We start from the raw sequence: 21882 nt of genomic DNA on the forward strand, positions 1-21882 counted from the left end.
AAGGTCTCTGTTAACACTACTCACACTCTGCATAACATAAACACCTTGGTGGATGATACTGCCACTCTCCTAACAGTTTGCAGGCCTCCCTATGTCACCCAGTTCCTCTGCCAGCTCCTTGTACAGGTGGCCCAAGGTGTGTTACCATCTGCTTACTCTGGTTCCCCAGTAGGCTCCTTGTGCTGCCTAGCATCTAGTCCATAAGCCATCCTCCAGTGTCCTAGTCAGTTTGTGCCAAGCTCGCTAGCAGACCTCTGGCCTCTTGGTCAGCCACCATCTAGACCCCTATCTGTCCTCCAGCCTCCTGGTTAGATAGCGTCAACTGTGCTAGTCACTCTCCAATGTTCTGGCCTGCTTCTCCTGCTGTAGGCCTGCTAGTCATCAACCTGTTTTCCAGCCAACTAGCACTGGATGTGGTAGTCTTCAGCCAGCTCATCTTGCAGCTAGCACCATGCCTGCTAACTATCTCACTCCTGACTCTCAGATAGCTAGTCTCCAGCCAATACATAAGGTTAGCCTTGGGGTGGTCAGGCTACCATATGCTCTTGAGCCCATTAAACTCCAATTCCCTGGTTGAGTGTCTAACATCAGGCCTGTTCCAGTGTGCTTCACCTCCACTATGTCTACTAGGCCCCAACCTACATCACAGACAGCTAGCCACCAGTCTGACTCCCAGCCAGTCAGCACTGGAGGTGCTGGCCTCCAGCCAGCCTCTTTCCCAGCTGGTCACTAACCCACTAGTTCCCAGTCTGCTCCTCTTCCTGAGTCAGCCAGCCTCCAATCTACTCTTGACCCAGAGCTGGCTGAAAAGAAGCATCATTCTCGAAGACACTGGTCTTTGCAGGCCCCCAGCATTTTGGATGTGAGGTCTCCAGCACACTCAAACTTCAGACCCCAGTGTCATGAAACCACAGCCTCCCAATGTCCCTGAGTATCAGCTTTCCAGTGCCTGCAATCATCAGTCTCCCACAGTAAGTTGTGCTACTTCATCTGCCAGTCTGTCTGCCTTGTGTGTCTGTAATTAGGTCCTATTTTCTCTTTGTGTGCCGATTCTTAGTACTGTGACAATGCACACATGAAATATAATCTGCTACGGATTCTCTATGTTTGCACATGTTCATGAACATGAGTCTCTGTGTGTTAAGTGCATATTCCCACTGACCTGTGCTGCTCTGGATGGTTCTGACAGTGGTAGTTGAGCGTGGGGGAGAATTTGTCCTTCCATTGCCCACCAAGACACCACCCTCCTCCTCTTCCTGTGAGCAGCCTTTCTCTATTGCACGCACATAGCTGTGGCTCCGCATGCGGAAGCAGCCAGGCACGGGCAGGTCCAGGGCATCCACCGCTTGTGACTCCATCTCACTAAACACCGACTCACACACAGCCTCAATCTGCCCGTTCACCTCCACCTCGCTCACCTGTGGAAGAGGGGGCACACATAGACATACAGTATGTGCATACAGACCCAGATGAAAAACCACACATGAGACCATACACTGAGGAAAGCAAAAATGACAAATAAAATGCAGAGGCACACACAGCCCAGTGCAAGACATACTGTAGGTGAATGGACACTTTATTGTACCAGCAAAAGGTAGGGAAGCATCTCATTGTGCTGCTTAATGTTACAGAGCTATTCCATTGTTTAAAGCTTCACCAGGCAGGAGTTTTATGTACAAACACTTAAGAATTGGACATTGCAATAGAAGATAGTGTCCCAGTGGTAACGACAGTAGTTGTTTGATAGGGTTGCTTCTGTTCCTATAGAGAAATACAATCTGTGGATGGTCTTTCCAGCACAAACGAGACACATCATTTGCTGACTTCTTTTGACTCAATTCCATTAACCAAACAAATAATTAACAGTGGTACAATTTAGTCTTCTTTAGTAAAGCATCACAGACCATGTCCAGCTTGTAAATGTCAGCTGACCGTTCAGTTTAATGACATCACATAAATATATGCTAGTTCAACTCTGCCTTGTGAAGCTTTAAGCTGTATATCCAGTAGGACCTTACAGATAACTAAAAATAAATGTATTAAATACAAATAAAAGATGTCCAAGGGGTTCAGACAGGAGAGGCATCACTATTGGATTAAACTTTAAAGGAGTGTACAATAGTGTGAAATACTACAACTGCTGTTATTAAAGGTGAGAATTAGGAAGTGTCGAAGCTAGGACTACTGGGATTTGAGGTGTGAGCTAGGGAAATCCAACTACACCTACAAAATCAGCTTGTGCTGTTTGAGTTTCAAAGCAGGGCCTCAAGCAGAGAAAATATGGATGTGTGTTACAGATCAGGTTGTGAGGGCAAATAACACCTACGATGCTCCTGTTAAAATAGTCCAAATAAAGAAAAGTTTGCAAGATGTCTGCACAGGGAGTAACACATAGGAATGAGATGGTCTCTAGAGCTGTTAGCTTGGGTGTTTGTCAGTGAAGAGGGTGCACAGTTAAGTGTACACTATAGAGCTTGGAGTCAGAAAGTTTTGTGGGCCTCAAATCAATCCACTGATGGTAAGCATCTTTTTCATGTGTCAGCTCACACTCCATGCACATGCAGTGAGAGTGAGTGACATAGAGAGCCTAGCAGCACCTCTTTTCCATTTTTGTAGATGCCAGGTTCAGGCTGTCATTCTTCTCAGGACCTTTTCCTTGCCCGGACTTGGATGAGCAACTCAAGGGCCCATGATTCAGCTAGCTAGGCAAATTGTTACAAGATTATCCAGGCTGCCAAATAGGTAAGCTAAGCTCCCCTGTCACTCCTTATAATGTACCTGTACATGTGCTCAAAATCTAAAATGACTTGCATCTTAGTTTGCAGTAGGCATGAGAATAGAACCTCCAGTTCTGAGTGTTTCCTGGCCAATTCAGGAACTCATTTTGCGTCATATCATACACTGAAGCAGTAGGAGCATATTAACTAATCTGAATGCACCTGCAATCATCTGAGCATCAGAAAGTAGTATGCAGATGAAAACACTAATTAGGAGTTTGTACTGTTCATATATTGCCAGATGGCAACCTGATGGTTACTTCAGGCCTTAGGATGACTATTTGATTGGATTTCCTCCCCCTGCACGGCATTATTGGACAAACCAGTAGAGGTACAGGGGGTGGGAGGGCTAACAGCAGAGAGGCATGGGCCCCTGGCCGCCACTAACCTGGCTGATGGTGCTCATGGCTCTCATGTAGCTCTCATTTCTTGAGCGGAATTTAGGTGAGGCCAGTAGCCCTGCTGGGTCCAAGCTGTCCAGACTCCTGTTGATGGAAACCTCACTCACCGCCCGCAAATAGCTGTGACTTCGGATCTGCAGCTTGGGCGAGTGTTCTGTGGAAATCCTGCCACAAGAGAATGAAAGAGAGAAAGCATGAGGGACAAACCCCCCCGCCCCTCACAGCAGGAAAAACTGTTATAAGGGGGAGGTATGAGGAAAGAAACAGTCAAGATAGAGGCAGACATGGAACAGGTCAAAGAGAGGAAGAGAAAAAGTGACAAAAAGAGAGTGCAAAGTACTTGGCAGTGTGTATGAACCCAAAGATACAGATCGGTCCACAATTGCTTCAGGAGACACCTTTATCTAATCGACAAGCACAGTACTATTGAGAAACACTCACAGTAGCTTAGGTAGTCTGTCCTTGAAACATCTTATAAGCGCTTTCTAAAACACTTAATGGTGAGAACACTCCCATATACGTCAGGAGAATGAAAAGAAGACTATGTGCCTATGAGACCTACAGATCAACACAAAAATACACACATACGTGGATAAACATCCTGTTTCCAAGGAGGATGAATATGTCTCATTAGCTCTGCCTCCAATGCAGTTGCTCAACATGCTTAAGCATGCCTTAAGGTTATGTTGGATGTGAGCTTATTAGTTGGATGTAAGCTAAACAATTCATTAATCATGGGAAACAAAACCTAGAAAGCCGAAAAGCTGTTTTGTCTTGATGAACATTGTGGCCCACTAAATCCACTTAAACAGAACAAAGTGCACATATAGTCTACTCTCAAATCAAACTATGTCTCTCGTTATCACACTTGGGTATAAATAATGTACATATACATACTCTTACTCTCTGCCCCCAGGTCAGATTTGATCTAATTATGTATTTCCTCCTCAAAATAGAACATGGTTTCCAGACCAAAGCAAATGAGATTACTCATTCTTCGATGAAAAATGGAGGCGAGAGGACGGGGAGAGAAACAGTGTAATGGAAAGCCAGATGAGCTACTGAGATGAGAGTAAGGCTGATGATTTTCACTGTAGCCAAACTGTTCTCCAGGCTTTTTAATCTTAAGCAAAATTTACTGAAAGCTTCAAAGGTGTCAAAGGTGACTCAACCTTGCTCATTTTATCAACAGAGGTTTCCCATTAAGGTGCTCAACAGTAGCACTGTTTTTAAAGCCTATTTACACCATTGGGGTTGTTAAGCACCATTCTGTTTTTGAATATCCTCTGTCCTGAAATCATGGTTATAGCTAATTCGAGCTGGGGGGCAAAAAACAGGCAAACCCCACTGTTTGAACCTGCTGCTGACATGAAATCTGCAGCAATTTTAATAAGTGATTAATTGTTTTTATGTATTTTATTAGGCAAAAATGCCTGAACTTTGATTGTTACAGGATCTCAAATGTGAATTTTTTCAGATTTTCTCTGTCTTCTGTGACAGTAAACTGAATTATCTTTCAACAAGTACTCCATATTAAAGAAGACAAGCCATTTTTGGTCCATTTCCCACACAATGACACAAAATGTTTTCTGATCTGACACCACTATCAACAGAACAACAATGCTATTACAAAAATATACTGTTATATGATATCACCTTGTGATGGCAAAGGTTTGGTCAAGTTCAGGCACAATATAAATTTGGCTAAGGTTAGGAAAATGTCAGGAGTTTGGTTACAATCGCCACTTGGTTAAAGTTTAAAAGAATCCAGTATAGTACAGCAGTAATTAATAATAGTATATCACATTTGTGTCTGAGGTTTTGGACTTTTGTGGCTCAATAACAAAGTTATATGACTTCCTCCTATACCCCTGGCAGCCAAGCCATAAAAAGTCATTTTAGTGCGTTTGCTGAAATAGCTGATGCTGTCTTCTTTCTTTGTCTTACATATTTGGGCTTCCAGACTGTTAGATGGACAAAATATATGTGAAATTGCTGAATCACTGTTACAAAACTATCTTTTGTAACAACTCAAAAGAGTTAATATAGCTTCTCAGGTCAGACTCTCCAACCATGAAGACTGTAGGACCCCCGTGTCTTACGATAGACTTTAATAAACTGCTCTTCCTGGAATGTTATTTAGAGAAAAGATAACTGACCTTGTCCTCACTGCAGTAAGGGTATAATACAATAATATTAGAGTGACCAGAGAGTGTTCTTTTGTTTTATCAGGTAAAGTGTTCAATCCAAGACATAAAATCATAATGTATATCCCGGAGATGGGTATGAATCATCTAGAACATTCATCTGGAGACTGGAAGTCAAATCAAAGAATTATCTACCTACATCATTATCTCTACCGACTTCTCCTCCTGATTTCTCTGTGGGGCTGATTATAGGCAGGATCAATGATGTGTGTTGTAGCAGCTTCAATGGTAGCCCCAGCCTGTAATCAGTACCACCTACTGGATGAGGTCAGCATGTCCCTTGGTGCCCCAAGTGACATTAAAGAACATGCCTGTTGGAAATCAAGGCTGTCTAAAGCTTTCTGCTGGTTTCTGCTCTACTACAGTGTCCCTGTACTCCAGTCTCACTTTGTTCTCTTGTTTGCTTCATCTTATCTTTCCCATCAGTTTCCTGTTTTCAGGTTTTTTTCTGTCCATCTTCCCTATGCTCATTTATCTCCCCCTCCTCCTTCCATCTATAACTTCCTTCCGTTAGTTACTGTCTGAATAAACATCCTGTCAGAATAATGACTGTGGCTGGAAGGAGAGATGGATGTAGATGTGATTATAGCTCGCCATTCAGGACCACTGTTCTTGTTGATAAAATTAACACTATAAAATCAAGATAGGACTATATTCATTTATGGCAAAGAGCAAGACGGCTAGTGGATGAAGGAAGCAAAAAGGGCTAGGGGTAGGATTTGTCTGGCAGGACGAATCCCAGTTGCTTAAATACCTGCTTTATCTGTATGTGTTCTAATAAGGAGGAAGGTTGGCATCAGATGAGAGTAAAGAAACCCCAATGTCTCAAGAGAAAAGTTTAACCAGTCAAGGACACAGTGGTCACAGAATGGAACAACAAGGCTGATTATTTAATCATTGTGGAGTGTAACACAGACTTGTGCCAGCTTCCAAAAGCACAGTGTGAAAACAAGATGTCAGCTGCTCTCTCCACACGCTGTATCTTCAGTGTGCAGCACTGTAGTTTGGGTTCCACTGGGTTCCATCAGATGATGATGGCTTTCCCCAGGCCAAATTCAAGCCATTAGTGGGCCCCCAGCTGCAACACTTGCACTCACATAAGAGCGTTTGTGCAACCAGTAACAATGACTGAGCGCCCACTGGTGTTTTTCTTATCTCTCTATATTACACAGCTAATCAGTCACAGCCCAACATAGGAAAGATTTCTGCAATTCTTTCACTGTTTCAAGAATAAAAATGTTTTAGTACAACCATTCAGCACTAGCGCACACTTACTTGAGTGTCGTCATCTCTGTGAGGGACGGCTGCGTTGCCTTCAAGTAGCTGGCCCGCCGTGCCTGAGCCTTAGGCGAGGGCTTAGGGCTGCAGTCTGAGTCGCCGCTGTCTTCTTCTGCCATGGCCTTGATATAGCTTCCACTGCGCATTCGCCTGCATGGGATCTCGTCATCCTTCCCCAGTGGAGAGAAACCACTCCAGTCATCCTGAGGCACCTGTAGAGATGAGAGCAGGTAAGGTAAAGAGGGCCTGGGAAGAGGTCACCCTCTGGACCTCAGAGCTCATACAGATGCACTTATTTATGAATAAACATAGATACAGAAAGGCAACAACATTTCATGCCATGGCCTGTAATAAATACCTGTTACACACAGAGCACCTCATGCCTTAAAAAAGTGATAGTAACAGTACTGATGCAGGGTCTGCCTTGATCATACCATAAACCTGTGAGCGTCTGAAGCCTTCTTTTTTCTGTTTGTTGGACTAATGGAGCATATCAAATGCAAGGAATAAATAGTTTTGACAAAGCACTGCAGTACCCTGGCCTACATCTGCTCTTCTGACTTCTCAGACATACTAATAAAAGAGAAAATAAAAGGAGGCAAAGCTATCTCCCAGCCTTAATCTAAAAGAGAGACAGTCAAAGACAACAGACACGGAGGGAGCAGGAAAACAAAGGGGAGTTTGTTCAGCAGAACCACTGTCGCCCTGAATGGCTGTTATGACACCGGCACTCAAGTAAAAGAAGCAGAGCAAGAAAAAAAAAAAATCGACTGGTGCGTAACTAGGAAACCAAGCTGACCGTGATGTTAGGGGCAACCACAGACTACATTAATGTTTACTTCAACAGAACTGAAATAGTGTTACTGAGAAAAAGCCATAAAAAGTACTGTAAGTCATACTTTTTAATCCTTTTATCCTTGCAATAAAGTACAGCAAATACATGATGTTCTAATCTGAAAATGTTGCATAAGTGTATAAAAAGGTTAGGGATTAAATTAAGTCCGTGTGTGTGAACATCAAACACTAGATTACAGGATCCCAGCCTAGCAGGCAAAGCAAATAGCGTGTCAAGTCCTTGTTTTAAGGATTCAAAAAATGTCTGCTGACGAACTTGTCAGGGTGCTCTCTTTGAAAGCCCATTTTCCCCTTCCATCTCTCTTTCTCCTTCTGTAAAAAAAAAAAAAGCAATGGTTCTTTGAGGTTGGGAGAAACATTTCTGTACTGTAGTGACAGCATTCTTCCTTGATCTGCTTGCTCCATTTTTCAGGCTGTTAAAATGCAGGGCCACACAGAAGTTTCTCTCCGTCTTTTACCAGTATGCTCCATCACTCTTGCTTTCAGCCTTTTACTTTCTCCATTCATGCACTGCTCTTTTACCCTTATTTGCTCAGTTTGGGGCTTTTTCCTACAGTACACACACAAACCTCTCCTCTATTCTCACTGCTAGCATGTGTGTCCCTGTGTGTTTTTTTAAACCTTTCTTTGTCTGCTCACCTCTGGTTCTCTCTGATCTCCTAGTAGCACCCTACTCTCACTCCATGAATAAGACACACACATAGTCACAACCATCTGAAAATTCACCATTTTCGCTCTAAAAACTGATTAGATTGATGTCTCTGATCTGCCTTCTTGTACTTGTATATTATAAAAACTAAATGCTGGTTCAGGATGATGCTACATTAACCTAACCTGAACAATGAATATATGACCAGTTTACTACATTATTTCTCTAGTAGAGCAAATGTGAAAGATAAATACACTATCCTGTGAACTTTACATGCAGCACAGTACAGAGGCAATGACATAAATTACAAACGCTCATATAAAAGTATTTCCATGAACGTAGGCACAAACCAGTGATGATTTTGCTAAATGTTTTATGATGATACAAAAAAGAAAGTCAACATATCACCAATAAAGACAAAAGGAATGACAGGATGGGGTCTAGGCCACTGGTCCCCTGACCTGTCTCTCTAACTTGCAGAAACATGCACACAAACACAGATACAGGCAGAAAAGCAGAAGCATGGAGGTGCAGCCGGCACTGGATGATGCATGAAGCATGACATGCGAGAGATGGGCTTGTTGTAACAGTCCTACCTGTAAGAAGTGGCAGGTGCGTCCCTGCTCAGCTTTCACTAGAGCTTTATCTAGGTTGACTGAGGCCTTCTGGTAGACCTCTCTTGCTCTGCTCACTGTCAGAGTAGAAGACCACGAGCTCTTCTTAAGCTGCACTTGGCTGTCCAACGTGTCCACCAATGGCAGTCCTCCACTGCTGGCCCCAGAGCACGTTGAGCACTTCACATCATTGTTGCTGCGTGATGTCTTGAGAGAGTGGGCACTGATAGTGTTATAGGACTCCACGAAGTACTGCGACTGGGATTTGTCAGGGCGGCGCCCCATAGTCATGACCCCAGAGGGCAGGCCTCCAGTGCCACCCCCATGATGATGGTGGTACAGGCATACCTCTCGGTCGAGTGTGTCATCTGAGCTCCAGTATCCTGAGATGGCTGTGTGCATCTTAGGCTCGGACTTGGAGCGGTCTTTGCTCTTACTGCGCTTGCTGTGCTTCAGAGTACCAGAGGATGATGGAGGGTCATCAGGACTGGATTTGCTTCCATTCATCCTCCCACTCCCTCCTCCGCCAGACCCTGAGGGCCCCTCCAGAGAGTGGGACTTGGTGAAAAGTTTCTGGACAGAGTGAACAAGGTGGCGGATTCGACCAGGGCTGTCACTGCGTTGATGCTCTAACGCAGTGTGCTTGTACTGCAGTGTGTGGTACCCTTCACGCCGCACTGGTGCCTGGTGCTCAAATTGCTCTAGCAGGTTAGAAGGGATGTGGTTGTTTCCTCCACCTCCTCCACTTCCCTTACAACTCACTGTTGGCCCTACATAAGGCACCACAGCACCACATTCCTCCTTTAGCTCATGGTGGGAGTTGTAATGTCTGCGGGGAAAGGTACAGCTGGCAAGATCAGGATAAGCACCACACTCAGACTGGAAGGTGTTGCATTGGGTGTAGCAGGCGTGGTCTGCAGGATGAGTCTCCCCAGGGTTGAGGAAGTAGGAGCGACGATCTGAGCGCCCCATCGTCATGGAGTCACTGTGGTGGTGGTGACTGCGGTTGCTGGAAAGGCTTTTCATTGTCATCGTAGTCAGGCTGACGTGCGCATCCAAATGCTGCCACAGGAAGTCACAGGCCCCAAAACTGGCTCTACAACAAAACACACAGCCATGAAGAAGAAGAGACAAACAAACAAAAGAAACACAGAAATGGGAATTATAAATATCTCATATTTGCATACACTCAAAGCACAGTGCAATGTCTTCATCTCCTTTAATTTGAAAATGCTTTTTGACACTCCTTCACAAAAGAGAAAACTTGCTTATATCGATGGTACTTGGATCAATTCCTCTCTTTCAACCTTTAATTTTTGTCCTCCAAAACTTCTAAAAGGACCATCTCTAAATATAGCAGCTGCTTGGCACATGGTTCCTGACATCCAGATCTGTCCTCACGCTTCCTCTTCCACTTCCTTTCTATTTGCTCCAGTACATTTCAGTGAAAAAGTGACAGGGTGATTGAGGAAACAAAGGGAAACCAAAGAAGACGAGGTATCAAGTAGAGTTCAAATTCCTTTACAGCTCAAGTGTGTGCTATATTTGTCCAAGGGTACTGTTAGAAATAAGGTGTCAGTGTAACAAAACAAAAAATATTCTGGAAAATTGTTAATGAGAGTGCAGAGACACTGGCTCCCTTAGTAGAAAGCCTTAGTCATTCAGATAATTTCAGTCTCCTTAATTCAATCCAGTGTTTTCACAGAACAGTGGCTGACAAACACAACAAATGATCCCAGCCTGATCCTACACTTTCTTTGTATACCTGTATGTTGTCCTCTAAGGGTAAACTAATTGGCCAGTGAAGCCCAGTCGACAGCTTCTGGGCCAGTGGAGGCAACCAGCGATAAACGACCTTTCACTAACTCAGTGACATGAAAACAATGGCATCCATCAGTGCCCTTAAAATGCCTTCCATACCCATCTGAGGCTGTGGCTGAACCCATACTGTTTCCAATGGACTGGAGGTGAAGTTAATGAGACCATAAAAAGAGGCCCCAGACCCTGCTGTGACAACAGTGTGGTCAAGCCTGCACGGGGAATTCATTACTGCGATTTACAATGCGCTGCAACAGGCCGCTGGGGGTGGGGGGTTGGGGTGTTGGTGGTGGTAGTGGATGATGAGGGGGACTAACAGGCAAAATGAAGGAGACAGAGCAGCTCGATGAAATATCATGTCAGGTCTTTACATAACCAGAGGACGCTGTGTAGGGCGCCATGCAGGATGCGGGCATGAGGTTGAATACAGAATGATTCTGGGATGTTGCGGTAAACAAACTGCTAGATTAACTGCAAAGTCTGAGGAAATTATTATTATTATTATTATTGTTAGAGGGAAAATAAAAAGTATCCCCATCCTCCTGTAATATACTTACAAGAGTGACCTCACACAAACCATACACTACTGTACATACAGTACACACCCAATGTCCACTTCATCTAGGGCACTCAAGTGGGCTATGTCCAGCAAAAGGTTTTCATTGTATTTGACAGTGATCCCTTCTGTTGGCTGCTGAAGCACAGAATGTGACCTAAATAAAAGGCCCTCGCAGGCTCCGTAGCGGCGTTTGTGGCCCATCTGTCTTGAGTACTGCACTAAAGCTGGAAAGTTGAAGTGAGGTCATTCTGGCTTACTGCCTATTAGCCACACTCTCTCTAACACACACACACACACACACACACACACACTGAGGATTTTACATTAATGTACAGCCATCAGCCATAACATTATGACCACCTGCCTAAAACGGTGAACACAGGAGTCAATGCAGCAGTTGGTTCTCACCCGCATCACACTGCAGCTCACTGTGCATCTTCTGTGAATACATTTGCTTCCATAGTTCTGCTGTCAGGAAGAGCGCACGTGTCGAACATTCAGTGAAAAACTTATGTAAAAGGAGGTAAACCTGTGGTCATGAAAACAAGTTAAGTACAAATTTTTTAGACACATTCAACAGCCTCCCCACTCTAGGTTGGTTTAATACAGGGGTGGCCAATTCCAGTCCTCGAGGGCCACTGTTCTGCTTGTTTTCCAACTATCCCTGCCTGACCTGCTGCCGATTACCTGGCTCAGGTGTGTTCAGTCAGTCAGAAGATGGAAGATACCATCTTAGATGAAAGTGGAGTGAGGAAAGATAAAGTGAATTGGCCACCCCTGGTTTAATGGGTTGTCTGTGAACTACAAGAACAGTTTAAACAGCACTGTGAAAGAGTGCTTCAGAAAGCAGAAAGAATTATCAATCGACATGATCATGTGCTCTTCAGTGAATTTGCTTTAATGCCCTCAGGTCAGCGCTACCAAGCACCCCTGGGGAGAACAGATCACGACTCCAACTGTTTTATTTCCTCTGCTATCAGGCTATTAAATGTGATGGAAGCAAGAAGGTTTGTGGTTTTGTTTTGTTTGTGTTTGTTTTGGGGTTACTAATGCATTGTGCATTAACTGAGATATGACTGTGGTGTTGTTTTACTTTATTATTATCATTTTATTTAATTCACTTAAGAGTCTGAACTGGAAATGCTGTTAAACTGAATTGTCCACTGGGATAAATAAAGTTGACTGAAACCTGAAACCTAGGTGTGATATCACCACTATAGCAGCTGAATGCTTCTCTTCATAGAGACCAATGTACAGTATTTCTCATTTTTAACCATTTTAACACAGATTCAAACTAAATGGAATCATTTGAGACTGGTGACCTGTCCAGGGTGGACCCCGCCTCTCGCACAATGTCAGCTGGGATTGGCTCCAGCACCCCTGTGATCCTCTTCAGGATAAGTGGTATAGATAATGGATGGATGAAATTGTTTTGACAAGGATGAATTAAATTTAAAAGTTGAATCTACAGTAGGTCGACCTCATCATCGGTGAGCCTTGGCATCCATGACCCTGTCACCTGTTCACTGTGGGTAGGTACTAACCACTGCAGACTGTGAACACCCAACAAGACCTGCGGTCTGGGAGATGCTCTGACACAGTCGGTAGCCATCATGGTCTGGCCTTCGTCAAAGTTACTCACATCTTCATGCTTGTCCATTTTTCCTGCTTCCAACACATCAACTTCGAGGACTGAATGTTCACTTGCTGTCTAATATACCCCACACACTGACAGGTGCCAGTGTAATGAGATAAACAATGTTATTCATTTCTCCTGTCAGTGGTCACAATGTGATGGCTGATCAGTGTGTATTATCATAACTACTACATGCCTATCATCTAATCTTAACACTACACTTAAAATAATCCTTTCCTTAAACCAGGTCATCCCCCTAAAATTCAATGATTGACACGTGTGGGGACCAGCATCTTGTCACCCCGACAGGATGTGGCTAGCTTGTAAAGTGCAGTTTATTGACAAGAAGAAGATTTGCTGGTTCTGCCATGTCTGTCAGTTGTGGCCGACAGTGAGGAAGGCTCATAGACAGCTGTGGTTATATATTACACCACATGTCCATTGTAGCTGACCCAGTTCTGTCTCTACCTGTCTGGCAAAGCCCACTTCAGTACAGCAACAACTGGACAGGCCATGCAACACACCACGATAAAATAATTCCTGTTGAAAGACTGACATTATAATTTTTGGTTGGTCTTTCCAGGCATGTTGCTAATTTGCTTTTTGCTAAGCCACATCCCGTCATTAACCACGTTAAATAACGCTCATAACTCTTAACAGTGTTTGAAGCAGTTGTAGACAAAAACAGTCTTCTTAGTTTGATCTGGTGATTCATGATGTTACTGGCTGAAAGTACAAAAGCGCCAAGAACTTTAAAAACACCGTTTCTGCAACACAAAACCAATATGCAAACAAGAAAACCCAACAACCTTGATCCTTCTACTTTGTGTTACAGGCTCTGAAAACCGCTGAAGCTCAACTGCATTTAGAGTGTGTGCTGAACAACAAGGTGTGCAAACAACACACAGAGATAGATAAAACAAGTCAGGCTATGCATGTTAATGCCCATTAACAGGCTCTGTCAGCACAGCAGGATAAATTCGGTTTAAATGCCATGTTTCTTTCAGGCTCAGAGGAGATAAATGGAAAACAGATTTTTCCTTCTTCATCATGTACTGTGTTGGACACTGCCTCACAGTGGTCAAACCCTTAGTTTTCTTTATGTCCCCTTTAGTTTTAAGATTTATCAAAGCAAATAAACCACAGTGAAATGAAAATGCAAAGTAACCTTGACTTACTAGGTGCTATCTTTGTATAAAGTGGTGAAATAAATATGCATTAGTATGAGAAGACCACTGCAGTTTCTCTTGCTGGCAAAATAAATGGCTGCTGCAGGGCCTGGGGTCAGTCCACATGGAAGGTCAGTTACAAGGCAGAGCTCAGGCTTCACAGAGCTTCTCTGAGGCCTTTAAAGCCACAAGGAAGGTCTCCTCTTCCCTTGTAAACCTGACAATGATTTCTTCAGTGGTTTAAAACATTACCCATGTCTTTCAGGAACAATGTTCCAGTTACTCTGAACAATCCATATACAGTATTTTGCTGAGGTCAATTTTTAAAGTGGAATTAATTAAACAAAACTATACTTAGGTTGACTCTAATGCAGGGATGGCAGGAATTTGGGTGAACTGACCCTTTAAAATCAAGAGCAACAAGACAGTTTTGCTGTTTTCTTTTACAATAAAAAAATATAAGTATTATGCTTTAATGAGAATAAGAAGTCAAAGTTGTAAATGCTGTAAAAAAAGTCACTTTTGGCTTTTCCCGTTTAGGGGTCGCCACAGCGAATCATTGCACATTGACATTTGGTTTTACGCCGGACGTCCTTCCCGACTCAACCCTGATTCGAACCGGCGAGAGCGCTGCGCCTTAACCACTAGCCAACCAGGGATATTCAGATCTTCTGTAAAGCCACTTTAATAGATACAATCACAATAACTCAATAAACTCACTCATAAAAATTATAAAATAAAATTTTGAAGCTTTAATATCTCAAAATGAAACGCACACACACACACACAGGATAACTACAGCTGCCAGAGAAGCAGTGACAGAGAGGATGCTATCATTATGAAGATGTGCACAGTGCCTTTAAAGAAATCCCTCATTGAATGTTTTAAGGAAAGCCACAGGCCAAAAAGCCATTGAGGGAACTGGTAACTGCTGTTAAAATGAATCTTAAATGACAGATGACGGTCTTCCTTGGCCTGTCTGTCTGCTGCTAGGCAACATTTTGAAGAAAAAAATGCATGTTTTTGTTCGTCTATAGGATCTGCTTCGTTAACTATGTCTAGAAAAGCAATATCTGACATGTCAGAAGTCTTATAAAATGGAAAACTGATCAAATAAAAATGCAGTCAGTTTTCATCTCATCTCATGGAGAGGCATATTTACATTCAACACAGGCAGGTTTATACAAAAGTGTTTCAAAATTTACACCAAGGAGAAGCCAGACAGTATATTTTTATTGTGCCAATAAATACACAACATGGTTCCTTTGTAACTTTTAGGCAGACTTTATTCAGAACACTCAGAAATTACATTTGTGTAAAAATAACAACAAATAAATACATTACAGCTCATAGGTAAAGGTTTTATTTTAAAAACCAGATGGGTTATTAGAACTTGTCAAAGCTGCAGTTTAACCCAATGTGAATAGGCATGTTGATGCTCGTTGTACTGGCATTATGAAAACTGGACTGATGTTCATGGTTTCCACAAGACAGCTCCTTTGTCACAACCAAGCTAATTAGGCTCACCGTCAGGGAGCTGTCACTGCTCACTCTCTGACAAATGAAGTGACTGTGTTGAGTTACAGCTCAGGACCCACCAAACCCATTCTGGAGACAAGTTCCTCTACAGATGAGGTCTATTTGATCAAGGTAAACACATTACCAAATGAACGCGTGGTGGTGTTTGTCTCAGGCTGCCACTGAAGCCCTGGCTGTTTTTTCAAAGCGCTTCAACAACGTGGAACAAGACTTGGTGAAAATGCAGCAACCAAACATGGGATTCAAAGTGACTGTGGCTTTGCAAAAACATTCCACAATTATAATTCTTTTATGTGTCACTTCTGATAAACTTATCTCTAAAATGTTCCATCCACTGGACTTTTACATAATACATGTGTATGAAAACAGTCCTAAACAAACACCACATATGACGGATTCATTGTTAGACTTCTGTACTTCCCTTACCATAAACATTAACTGTCTCATTCAGGATTTTCTTGATCTTGAAAGAAAAGACTGAAGTGGGAGGATCTGACTCTCGACTCCACGACTCCACTGAGGCTGCTATTGCAAATGTAAAGGTTGAATCCATTATGGATAAACAAGACCACTTCTATCTGTTCTTCACTTTAAGGTGCATCACTTACAGTTAGATATGATAAAAAAATGTGTGGAAGTATTTTGGATTTAACACTATCCAATATATATTGTATATAAAGCGAAGAGCAGGTGGGACAGGACACAGCCACATGGCCAGTTTGTAAATTGTTTATTACCAACCAAGTCTCTTGCCTTGCAGGTGTCTGATGATTCTGGCGGTGGCTCTTAACAACAGAAGTTTCTGAATCATGCTGCGTCTCCAGTTAGATATTTTTGTTGGCGCCTTCATTGTAAATGTTTTTCTTCACCATTGAGCGTTTATATTCTTCCGCCTTTGCGCCGGTCACATGATGGAACGTTATCAACACGCCCACCAGCTCCTTGTAAATACTCACATTTACTTGGATTTCATGCAAACTTTGTACTAGGGAGCCGGCAGGGGACAGTCTGCTTATAGCCGACTCGACTGACTCAGACATTTGCATTTTCACATGCAGCTCCTCCAGGTAATTTCTAGATAATTTCAAGGTTCCAGTGTATGTCTGAAACAGGCTAAGGAATGGTGGTTAACTTTGTAAACTGGAGTGTCTTACACTAACATTTTCTTAACTGGACAACACAGGCTACAGGGGTTGTGTTTGACTGAAACAAACCATATGACAGTTCAGATCTTGATCTTTCTGAAAATGTGACTACTCCAAAACCTGTAACATTTGTTATTGTGTCCCTTGTGGTAGACAAAAATATTAGTGATTAAGATGTTTTCCTCAGTTTAAGGTAACTTTTTTCAGGAAAATTATTTTCCTGTATTCATTTAAAAGTGAATAAAAAGCAACAAGCCTACAACACACATAAGTGATAAATGATTATTTACCCCCAGAAGCCAAACCAAAGAGGTTTAGAGCATAATAATGCTATACAAGTAAAAGATCACTTTGAGCCGTTTCATACAGTATCATCAACTGCCACAAACCTTTATATTACTGAATGTGAGAAATTACTAACTCATCTCTCTCCTCTTTTTTTAATAAAGTTCAATAAAACCATCCATAAAAAGCACCCAAGAAAATTCGACAAGGGAGGAGAGCATCACCATGGAAACAAATGGATTTTCTTGTGGAGCACAATGTCTTTTCAGCCAAGCTAATGAGAACTCATATGTACCAACTGGTCTGGGATCATATGTGTGCACAACAACAGAAGTTGCCATTTCTTATGCTTTATATCTTCATGCATCCACAGGGTAGGTAAGCAATTGTGAAAACTGACCAAATCCTAGACTTATCATCTTTTGTAAGGGGATAGGCTTGTAATCTTTTCCTTGATAGAAGACGGCACTTAGAAAACAGTTACAGAATTCATCTCTTTTCATACATACTGTCCATGTACAGTAGGTAAGTAAAGCTGGCATTGATCCCTGGTAACTGCACTAAGCTGTTAAAAGCTAATCTAACTAAAAGAGCAGCAAAGCCCAGGATGAACAGAATGAAGGATAAATGACAATAAAACCTACTCAAGTTGAGCAACAGGAGGAAAAACCTGAATAAATAAGTGGAGATGTGATGAATGAGTGGATGTGGTTGTTCTTTTTCGTTATAGTTTTGGGTTCAGAAGGAAGGGTCACTGACAATCGGTTTGTTTTGTTGGTTAAAATTACTTTTATCTATAATGACAGATTTCCATCCTTATTTAAGTCGTTTCTTCTAGGTCAATGATTCTCCGATTCTCAGAGGACAATCAAATAGTTTGAGAAGTACAACCAAAGTAAACGTCTATACCTTCATGAAGTCAGATATACAGAGGGTGCATCTACCAGGTTTGACAGCCAAAGTGTGCATCACTGAATCTGTTGTGTCAAGGATATAAGGAGCCTTTAGCCATGGTCAGATGATGTGAATAAAGAGGCATTTAAATGACAATCATCAAGCACAAATGTAGGGACATTATTTAGAAAAAAATGGCCTTCTCCATCTGGGGAAATTTCAGAACTGAAGAATCTGTGCCAAAGTACACAACCTGTTCTGGTGGCTATGTGTGGCCCAGTGTCTTACTAACACACTTTTTGTTTGCCACCCGCCCATCTTTATATAACCTTCATGTTTATATTTTCTCTTAAAAGCTCTGAAATGCAGAATGTCTAATCCAGGACTATGTCGGAGCAGCATAGTGTTGTGATATCTAAATCCAACCCTTGAGAGTCAGGCTCTGTGTGTGTGCGCGCGCATCTCTATGCATGCTCCACAGTACGTATTCACTGCAGCCCTATCTGTCAACTGTAGCCATGACCCACATGAAAAAGTTGCTAATGTTACTAATGTAAGGCTTGCAACTGTGTCCTCCTGGCATATCTGCTGTGTTTCTCCACTTGTAGCTGATGATAAGAGTACTGCTGCTGATTCTTCATTAAAGCTGCTATTTCGACTCATGCACATTCATGTGAGCAGCATCACTAAACTGAACACGGGCAATTAAGCTTTAGAAAGCAAGCTGTATTCATATTCAGCTCTCTCACTATGTCTTCATGCGATTGTTTTTCAATTCTCTTCCGACTCACTCAAAATGTGATGCATGCGACTTTCAGAGAGTTCATGTCATTTCACGAACCGCACATTCGCTGCTGGAGCAAGTAGTGCGGTTATGTGCATGCACTTTGACTGTATGCACGGTATAGTCACAGTCAGGCAGCATTAGCATCAAACTACTGCCAGAGGTGTCCAGAGTCAGCTGATTTCAAGCGACTGATTCTACACTTACATGTCAGGAAACAAGTTATTCAGCGGATGTGTAATATGGTTTTAGCTGACGCCATCTAAATAGCTACTAAATGTCCTTAGGTAAATAATTTAATGAACATGTAATTGACAATTTGTGCTAACTAAAGATTAAATATTGCATTACTGGGGGCGCCCTGATAGCCCAATGGTTACAACGCAGCACACCCTACACACATCCACAGTGTGTGCACGACGTCTGTAGTTTGAGTCCAGCTGATGACATTTATCACAGGTCTCCCTGTGTCCCTCTTTTCTTGTTTGCCTCTCCACGACCCACAATCCAACCAGTTCCATTCATGGGAATGGGACAGACATGAGGTCACTGACAGTAAAATATAACCAGTTCATCCTGGAGTCCAACTGGACACTTCTGCCAAATTTGAAGAAATTCCCTAACATATCGTATTAACAAGAATGGGAGAGATGGATTAACAAGCTGAAAACATAATGACTCCAGCAGCAGCTATCACTGACACGGAGGCATATAAACTGTATTACCAAAGTACAGATAAAACAAATACAATAAAAACTAGCAGGTAGCTCCCAGCTGACCTCACATCAGTGATTCTATCTAGCTGGTGACATGAATCAATATCCCAAAAACAAAGTCTCAGTTTAAGAGTTTACATGTTTGTTTGTTTTTGTGCATCCTAGGTCAATTGAATTAATACTTCTGCCTCCTCAGGCTTGAAACAAAAGTTTGCATCCAACAAAATCGGTATCTTTTTCCAGGTCAGGTTCACTATTTGTCTCCAGCATATTCATGTACTGATGCTCAGAATGCTCTGAAAATTCTTTCTAAGCTACTGTAGACAAACACATTATTAGTAGATTTTTAATGACTAAAAACTAAAGAGGTCATGTTAAAGTTGATAAGTGGGGAAAAAAAAAGATTTGTCTCAGCTGTCATAGATACTTTGCTTCATATGCAAATACAAAATATATTTTCTTTTTTCAATGTGCTTAAAAGTACATTATCCAATTGTCTTTGCTCAGCTGCCCCAGCACAGTTAAAGTGTTAGAAACAAAGCACTGAGAATATTAAAGGTGATTTGCTGTTGAGTGTTTTATGAACAGTCAAATGAACTGTGAAATGTGGTGCTCACTCATTAAGCAAGTTAAATTAGCTTCCTGTTTCATAATCTCACCAGGTACACGCAGATAAAAGCCTCTAAAGTTAATGCTATACTGAGCTGACACAAAGCACCTCAAACAGCATGACCTTTTTGTATACTATGCGTCATCATGAGCATTGCTCAAGATGAAACCTTCGGTCAATGAGTCTATTTTTTTTATCCAGAACTGTAAAAAAAAAGGATTTAAAGTTTGAAAAGGTTTCACATACTAGGGTTTACTCATAGAAAAGGGAGTTCCAACTCAGTGTTTTCTATAGATCTACATTAAAATGTACTAAGGCCTCATTAATACCTTAATCATAAAAACATTTACTTACACACCAAATCATTTATTGCTGAAAGCAAGGATACATTAATGAATGTCTCTGATTAGCACCACTTAAATATTAATAATTGTGCTTTCAAATATTAGCCCTAAAATTGTGCTTTAAGCTGTTCCTGATTTCTCAAAAGTGCTTTTGCACAATCTGTGCATTATCAAACAGTTACACAACACTATCAGTTTTAGAACAAGTGTCATTTACTGCAACCAACTGTGTATTTTCTGTATAGCTCTTCTTTGCTTGCCTGCAGTGCAAGAAATGAAGGAATGAATTAGAAGAGCTTCTCTCGAAGCTCCATGTCTGAACAAATGTATTACTTGCATGCCAATGTTAGTAGATTAGCTCTGTAAATTCCTATGACAAACACCTTAAATGAGCGAGAAGCTCCCACCCTGTCAGCACTGTGGGTTACAGTTCCTTCTCCTTGCTGTATCCTTCTCCCCTCTTTGACCATACCTCTACTATGGTTTCCCCACCCACCAATAGCAGCAGCTCTGTACCTCACCAGATCATCTCTAATTACACACTCATTTGCTACCTAATCTCCACAAACACACTCAACACAGAAAACCACATGATACTGGAAACTCAAATGTTGCTTCCACAGAAAAATGTCAAGACTTTAGTATTTGAACAAACTGTAGAGTTGAAGAGACTATGGCTGCACAGCAGGAAATCTTGTTTATCCAACTGCCTGCTGAATCCCTCCCTCTCTCTGAGATTCCCTGGGATTACACGACACATTGTCTCAAAGTCAGTTTGTAAACCACATCACTTTGTTTCAAATAGCCTTTGATGATGACCTGCAAATTTTCAAATGGTAAATCTGTGCTTGCTGTAAATCCATCTTTTTGGCAGCGTCCCCAGACCTAGGGTTCAGGGTTGGCTCCTCCACAAAAGCTGAGCCAGGGATGGGATCCCAAGATGATTATGCAGTATATTAACCAGTCATGGTAATGAAAATGCACTGTTTCTAATTCAGCTGCATCAAACCTGCTGTAATTATTATGAACACAGTTTATTATGTTGAAATTCTGAAAAGAAAAAGAGGCACAATTTGAAAAATATCTTTCTGTAAAGCAGCAGACAGAACACTTTTTCATCCAAATGATTAGATAAGTCCTTGAGGATTCTGGAAATAGTGATAAGACAGAGTTTTAAATGACCATGATTTTTAAAAGATTGCTGGATATGTACTTTTCAGTAAACATTATGCTTAGAATTTTGTCTTTATATTTGTTTAGACAAAATATATCCATGAACAGGATGGATCACTAGTGTATTATGCAGCATCATTCAGCAAGTGAAACCAGTACAATGACGATAATAATCTGAACTGTAGTATTAATGCTTTTATTTGTGTCCTATGACAAACAGAACTCCCTCCTGTTTGCCTTCTGCTTTGACTTAAGCCTGGCAGAGCCAACATGTTCAGCACTTTTACTGGCCATTAAGCACTTTTACACATTTTTTAAACTGTTTATCTCACCAGTGCTATCTGCTCTGTCACTGACAGGAAAAAAAAACGCCGTCTCCTTAACAGCCTCTGTGAAAAGCTCCTTTTCACGCTGTCCATTCATCTAATC

The 21882-nt window shown here is 41.9% G+C and overlaps 1 protein-coding gene across 5 annotated transcripts in view; it reads right to left on the reverse strand.

Moving 5' to 3' along the window:
* dlgap1b (discs, large (Drosophila) homolog-associated protein 1b) overlaps positions 1-21882 on the reverse strand; it is an 81800-nt gene that overhangs the window by 30227 nt on the left and 29691 nt on the right. For all 5 annotated transcript variants that reach the window (XR_002275139.1, XR_002275140.1, XM_020602329.1 and 2 more), the window contains exons 3-6: positions 8764-9877; positions 6661-6875; positions 3166-3343; positions 1163-1418 (exon numbers count right to left, since the gene is read on the reverse strand). Coding sequence is in view for 3 of the 5 variants with exons in the window: in XM_020602329.1 (XP_020457985.1) it covers positions 1163-1418; positions 3166-3343; positions 6661-6875; positions 8764-9813 (1699 nt within the window). In the remaining 2 variants the exon portion in view is untranslated. The remainder of the gene's footprint in view (positions 1-1162; positions 1419-3165; positions 3344-6660; positions 6876-8763; positions 9878-21882) is intronic.

Source organism: Monopterus albus, unplaced genomic scaffold (assembly GCF_001952655.1).
Source record: "Monopterus albus unplaced genomic scaffold, M_albus_1.0 scaffold55.1, whole genome shotgun sequence".
Classification (NCBI taxonomy): domain Eukaryota; kingdom Metazoa; phylum Chordata; class Actinopteri; order Synbranchiformes; family Synbranchidae; genus Monopterus; species Monopterus albus.